Source organism: Nicotiana sylvestris, chromosome 5, assembly GCF_000393655.2.
Source record: "Nicotiana sylvestris chromosome 5, ASM39365v2, whole genome shotgun sequence".
Taxonomy (NCBI): Eukaryota; Viridiplantae; Streptophyta; class Magnoliopsida; order Solanales; family Solanaceae; genus Nicotiana; species Nicotiana sylvestris.
Genome location: NC_091061.1, coordinates 118,082,021 through 118,088,994, shown reverse-complemented (window position 1 = coordinate 118,088,994; position 6,974 = coordinate 118,082,021). Strand labels below are relative to the sequence as shown.

At 43.7% G+C, this 6,974-nt stretch overlaps 1 protein-coding gene across 1 annotated transcript; it reads left to right on the top strand.

Moving 5' to 3' along the window:
• Positions 1 to 2,625: 2,625 nt before the first annotated feature.
• LOC138869217 (uncharacterized) lies at positions 2,626 to 6,378 on the top strand. Its single transcript, XM_070146818.1, has 3 exons — positions 2,626 to 3,024; positions 4,057 to 4,147; positions 6,344 to 6,378. Exons 1-3 carry the CDS (start codon positions 2,626 to 2,628, stop codon positions 6,376 to 6,378), a joined length of 525 nt encoding a protein of 174 aa, XP_070002919.1.
• Positions 6,379 to 6,974: the final 596 nt, after the last annotated feature.

Genomic DNA, 6,974 nt, shown 5'->3' with positions numbered 1-6,974 from the left:
ATAGAGTTTGAGCATTTGCGCTAGTGTACTATGACTGTTTCGGAGTATACTGTCCGTTTCTCTAACTTGGCTAGGCATGCACCGACCTTGTTTTCTACAGGTCGTGAGAGAGTTTGCTGGTTATTGAGGGACTCATTCCCAGCATCAGGTCCAACATGGCTCGGGAGTTGGAGATAGATATTTCTTATCAGCAGGTGGTGAGCATTGCTAGTAGAGTAGAGGGCATGTTTGCTCGAGATAGAGAGGAGAGGGAGGCCAAGAGGTCTCGAGAGTCGGGCCATTATTCTGGTGCCCGTGCTCCAGCTGTAGTTTGTCATGATAGGGGTTATATGAGTCGCCCCGTTCATTCAGCTCTTTCAGTAGCCAGTGGTATTCCAGCTCCTCCTAGACCTCAGGAGCCTTATTATGCACCTCTAGTATCTAGTGCGCCTCCTGCACGGGGTACCTTCAGTGGTCAGTCCAGCAGACCTGGCTCTATCCAGTCACAACCGCCACGTCCTCCCAGAGCTTGTTTTGAATGTAGTAACACACGCTATATGGTGAGAGATTGCCCCAGACTTAGGAGGGGTGCACCTCCACAGACTTCTCAGCCACAACATACTATGCAGAGTTCCCAGGCTATGATCACAACACTAATTGCAACCCCACCTGCCAGCCAGCTAGAGGTGGAGGCCGGGGAGGTAGCGGTCTCCCTAGAGGGGGAGGCCAGGCTAGATACTATGCCCTTCCTGCTCATAATGAGGCTGTCGCCTCCGATTCTGTCATCACATGTATTGTCTTGGTTTGTCATAGAGATGCATCGGTTCTATTCAATCCAGGCTCTACTTATTCTTATGTGTCCTCTTATTTTGTCCCACATTTGGGCGTATCTCGGGATTCTTTGAGTTCCTATGTTTATGTTTCTACTTTTGTGGGAAATTCTCTTATTGTAGACCACATTTATCAGTCGTGTTTGATTGCTCTTAGTGGTTTTGAGACTAGAGCCGACTTATTTTTGCTCAACATGGTAGATTTTGATGTTATTTTGGGCATGGACTGGTTGTCACCCCATTATGCTATTCTTTGTTGTCACGCCAAAACCGTGATGCTGGCTATGCTAGGTATACCGTGAGTAGAGTGGAGGGGTGCTTTATATCACACTCCCAATAGAGTTATTTCATTCCTTAAGGCTTAGCGAATGGTTGAGAAGGGGTGTGAAGCGTATCTAGCTTATATGAGAGATGTTAGTATTGATACCCCTATAGTTGATTCAGTCCCAGTAGTACGGGATTTCCGTGATGTGTTTCCAGCTGATCTTACGGGTATGCCACCCGACAGAGACATTAATTTCGACATTGATTTGTTGCCGGGCACTCAGCCCATTTCTGTTCCTCTTTATCGTATAGCCCTTCCCGAGTTGAAGGATCAGTTACATAAATTTCTTGATAAGGGATTTATTCAGCCCAGTGTATCACCTTGGGGTGCTCCTATCTTGTTTGTGAAGAAAAATGATGGTTCTATGCATATGTGCATTAATTATCACCAGTTGAACAAAGTTACAGTGAAGAACTGATATCCTTTGCCTTGTATTGATGATCTGTTTGACAAGTTACAGGGTACACGAGTGTTTTCTAAGATTGACTTGCATTCAGCTTATCATCAGTTGAAGATTCGGGAGCCATATATCCCGAAGATTGTTTTCAGGACTCGGTATGGTCATTACGAGTTCCTTGTTATATCATTTGGGTTGACCAATGCCCCAAGAACATTTATGCATTTGATGCACATCGTATTCCGTCCATATCTTGACTCGTTCGTCATTGTCTTTATTGATGATATTTTGGTATACTACCGGAGTCGGGAAGATCATGAGCAGCACCTGAGGACAGTGCTTCCGACTTTGAGAGAAAAGAAATTATATGCAAAGTTCTCGAAATGTGAATTTTGGTTGGATTCCGTGGCATTCTTGGGTCACGTGGTATCGAATTAAGGGATCAAGGTGGATCCGAAGAAAGTGGAAGCAAATCAGAGTTGGCCCAGACCATCCTCAGCTATAGAGATCCATAGTTTTCTTGGCTTGGCAGGTTAGTACCGTCGATTTGTTGAGGGATTTTCATCTATCGCAACACCTATGACCAGGCTGACCTAGAAGGGTGCTCCGTTAAGGTGGACGGATGAGTGTGAGGAGAGCTTTTAGAAGCTCAAGATAGCTTTGACTATAGCTTACCTATAGGTTCGGGGTCTTATACTAACTATTGTGATGCCTCGAGGATTGGCCTTGGAGTGGTATTGATGCAAGATGATAGGATGATTGCCTACATGTCTAGACAGTTGAAGGTACATGAGAAGAATTATCCTATCCATGATCTCGAGTTAGTTGCTATTGTTCACGCCTTGAAGATCTAGCGTCATTATTTGTACGGTGTTCCTTGTGAGATTTATACTGATCACCGAAGTTTGCAGCATCTGTTCAAGCAAAAGGACCTTAATTTGCGCCAGAGGAGGTAGTTAGAGCTGCTGAAGGACTATGATATCACTATCTTGTATCACCGGGACAAGGCTAATGTGGTGGCCGATGCTTTGAGTCGCCAGGCGGAGAGCTTAGGGAGTTTGGATTATTTACCAGCAACGGAGAGGCCCATGGAAATGGATGTTCAGGCCTTAGCCAGCCAATTTATGCGATTGGATCTTTCGGAGCCCAGTCGGGTTATAGTTTGTGTGGTTTCTGGGTCTTCCTTGTTGGATCGTATTAGAGAGCATCAGTTTGATGACCCTCATTTGCTTTTCCTCAAGGACAAGGTTCTGCATGGTGATGCTAGAGATGTGACCATTGGTGATGATGGGGTATTGAGGATGCAGGGTCGGATATGTGTACCCAATGTTGATGGGCTTCAAGAGATGATTCTAGAGGAGGGCCACAGTTCGCGGTGTTCCATCCATCCGGGTGCGGTGAAGATGTACCAAGATTTGAGACAATACTATTGGTGGAGGCGGATGAAGGAAGATATAATTGGGTTTGTAACTCGGTGCCTCAATTGTCAGCAGGTAAAGTATGAGCACCAGAGACTGGGTGGTTTGCTTCAGCAGATAGAGATTTCAGAGTGGAAGTGGGAGTGGATCACCATGAACTTCGTAGTTGGACTTCCACGGACTTTGAGGAAGTTCGATGCCATTTGGGTGATTGTGGATCGGCTGACCAAGTCTGCGCACTTCATTCCTGTGTGTACTACCTATTCTTCAGAGCGGTTGGAAGAGATTAATATCCGAGAGATTGTTCGTCTGCATGGTATTCTAGTTTCCATCATTTCAGATAGAGGTACTCAGTTCACATCACAATTCTGGAGGGCCGTACAACAAGAGTTGGGTACTCGGGTGGAGTTGAGCACAACATTTTACCCCCAGACGGACGGACAGTCCGAGCGCACTATTCAGATTGTTGAGGATATGCTCCGTATGTGTGTGATAGAGTTTGGAGGTTCTTGGGATCAGTTCTTGCCACTGGTAGAGTTTGCCTACAACAACAGTTATCAGTCCAGCATTTAGATTGCACCGTATGAGGCTTTGTATGGTAGGCAGTGTAGATCCCTGGTGGGTTGGTTTGAGCCGGATAAGGCGAGATTATTGGGCACAGACTTGGTTCAGCATTCCTTGGAGAAGGTTAAGGTGATTCAGGATAGACTCCATACATCCCAGTCCAGAGAGAAGAGTTATGCGGATCAGAAGGTTCATGATGTTTCCTATATGGTTGGAGAGCGGGTCTTGCTTTGGGTTTCGCATATGAAGTGTATTATGAGATTTGGGAAGAAGGGGAAATTGAGTCTGAGGTATATTGGTCCTTTTGAGGTACTGTGACGCGTTGGGGAGGTTGCTTATGAGCTTGACTTACCTCCCATCTTGGCAGGAGTTCATCCGGTATTTCATATTTTGATGCTCCGGAGATATCACGGTGATCCGTCGCACGTGTTGGATTTCAGTTCAATCTAGTTGGACAAGAATCTATCCTATGTTGAGGAGCCAGTAGCGATATTGGACAGGCAGGTTTGAAAGCTGAGGTCAAAGAACATTGCATCTATGAAGGTTCAGTTGCAGGGTCAACTGATTGAGGAGGCGACTTGGGAGACTAAGCAGGATATGCGCAGCCGTTACCCTCATTTTTTCACCACTTCAGGTATGTATCTATGCTCGGTCGAGGACGAATGAATGTTTTAAGGGGCGAGGATGTAACGACCCGGCCGATTGTTTTGAGAATTAACGCCCTAATCCCCTATTAACTGCTTTCCCCATGTTTGTTTCTACTATTGTGAGTTGCCGGGAAGTTTCGTTTTGAGTTTCGGAGTGTTTTGGGACACTTAGTCCCTAAATGAGAGCTTAAGCTTTAGAATTTAGACCGTTGTCGGAACAGTATGAAGACAGTCTTAGAATGGAGCTTCGTTGAGTGATTTCGGGCTTAGGGGCATGTTCGGATTTTGTTTTGGAGGTCTGTAGCTTATTTAGGCTGGAAATGCCGAAAGTTGAATTTTTGAAGTTTCCAAAGAGATAGTAAAATTTTGATATCGGGGTCATAATCCGATTTCGAAAGTTGGAATAGCTCCGTAGTGTTGAATGTGACTTGTGTGCAAAATCTGGGGTCAATCGGACATGGTTTGGGCATCAGTTGTAGAACTCTTGAGATTTCAAGTTCATTAGGCTTGGATTGGAGGGTGATTCATGGTTTTAGCATTGTTTGATGTGATTTGAGAGTTGGACTGAGTCCGTATGATATTTTAGGATTTGTTGGTATGTTTGGTTGAGGTCTCGGGGGCCTCGGGTGAGTTTCAGATGCTTAGTGAAAGTTGAATTGGACTTAAGCATTTGCTGATATTGCTGAACCTACTATAACCACACCTGCGTATGTGGGAACGCAGGTGAGGCGCCACCAAAATGGCTTGGTATCCGCATAATCGAGTTTGGCCTTGTGCTCCATGACCGCAGATGCGGCCCCATGACCGCAGATGCGAATTTCACTGGGCAGAAATAGAGAAGTCAAGGGTTTGAAATTCATAACTTAAAAAATCAAATTAGGGCTCGGTGGAAGGCAATTTTGTGGGGTTTTTGAAGAAAAGATCAGTGGATATTGATTCCTAACTCCTTTTTTATTATATAAAATTTAATCTAAGCTTAGTTTTGTCATTTAATTTCGGATTTGGGATGAAAAATTGGGAAGAATTGAGAAAAGTTCCCCAACCAAGTTTTTCAATTTTGATTGGGTTTTAGTTGTCAGAATTGAGTGAATTTTGGACAAGTGTTCTCGTGAGTGAATGGGTGTTCTAAATTGGTAACTTTTACCCGATTTCGAGACGTGGGCCCGAGGAGGATTTTTGTACGTTTTTCTATTTTCTTACCTTAGCTTCGATTCCTTTAGCTAAATTCGTTGTTTGTAGTTATATTTACTTTATGAAATTGATTTGATTAGATTTGGGCCACTCGGAGTTGGATACTCGTGGCAAGAGCATGATTTCGGATTGATTTTGAGCTGGTTCGAGGTAAGTGGCTTGCCTAACCTTATGTGGGGGAACTCCCCTTAGGATTTTGGTACTGTTGTTATATGAGTGCCGTGTACATGAGGTGACGAGTGCGCACACGTGCTAATTGTTGAAAAACCTCGTTTTCATTAAGTAAATATCTGTATTTTCTTTTAATTGAGCAATACTTGTACTTGAAGCCTCCTGTTTAGCTTAGGAAAAGCACGTTTATGTGACCTAATTGCCTCAACTGCTTTAACTGCTTACTTGGATTCTGTGCAACATGTTTAGAGTAGAAATTCCTATTTATTTTCGAATAGAACTGTAGATTTCCTTCTTAAGACTGTTGCGTATTTATTTTGGGACTACAGATTAGTATTTTAGTAGATCCCCCTACATGTTTACTTTGGGACTACGGATTGGTATTTCGGGAGATCCCCCCGCACATTTATAATTGGGACTTCGGGACGAGATCCCGGGAGATCCCCTGTACTGGATATTTATTTTGGGACTATGATTGGTATTCCAGGGGATTCCCCTGTATATTTATGATTCGGACTACGGGACGGTATCCAGGAGATCCTCTACACATTTACGTTTGGGACTACGAGACGATATCCTGGGAGATCCCCTCTTGCTATCTCTGTGTATTTAGTTATATTCTTTCTGTGATTTTATTCTTTATCGACTGTTAGTATTTTAATTATACTATCACATTTCATTCTGTTTTACCTTGTGATATGTATATAACCAGTAGGGCCCCGATCTTCCTCGTCACTACTCGACCGAGGTTAGGCTTGGCACTTACTGAGTACCGCTGTAATGTACTCATGCCCTTTCCTGCACATATTTTTCATGTGCAGATCCAGGTTCTTCTGCTCAGCTATACTATCAGTGAGGCGAGACGATTTCAGAGATTTCGAGGAATATCTGCTACGTCCGCAGACTGAGAAGTCCCTCTCTATTCTCCCTTTTAGCTATAGACCTTCTGTAATTACTTTCAGGTAGACTTATGGAGTTAGAACACTATGTATTTTCTCTAGTTTGTGATTCATGAGATTCTGGGTTTTGAGAGTGTTATTATTGGTCGAGAGATTGCTATTATTGTATATGCTGAGCGACATTTTAAACACTTTATCTATAATTACCTGTTAGATGGCTAGTTGTACCTTAAATTCCCTTTTTCGCAAATTATTAGGCTTACCTAATCGTAGAGACTAGGTGCCGTCACGACAGTCCACGGAGGGAGAACTTGGGTCGTGACAATTTGCTTCCTATGGCATTATTTGATGATTTTCAGTTACTTTTGGCTAGTTTTGACCCGTTTGAAAGTCGATTTGAGTGAGGTGGCGCTTCTAGTATACCGATTTGACTTGTTTGAGGTACGTGTCTTTCCTAGATTTGTTGGGGAGATTTTTCCTACTATCTGATATTATTTGCTAAATGTTGGGGTGATGCATATACGAGGTGACGAGCATATATGCATGTGCTAGG

What these genes read in the sequence shown, in the direction of transcription:
- LOC138869217 (XM_070146818.1), top strand. Translation starts at nt 2,626, where the DNA reads ATGGATGTTCAGGCCTTAGCCAGCCAATTTATGCGATTGGATCTTTCG. An exon ending in GGTGCCTCAATTGTCAGCAG is followed by an intron (nt 3,025 to 4,056) that starts GTAAAGTATGAG and finishes GCATCTATGAAG; the next exon opens with GTTCAGTTGCAGGGTCAACT. An exon ending in TCATTTTTTCACCACTTCAG is followed by an intron (nt 4,148 to 6,343) that starts GTATGTATCTAT and finishes TTTCATGTGCAG; the next exon opens with ATCCAGGTTCTTCTGCTCAG.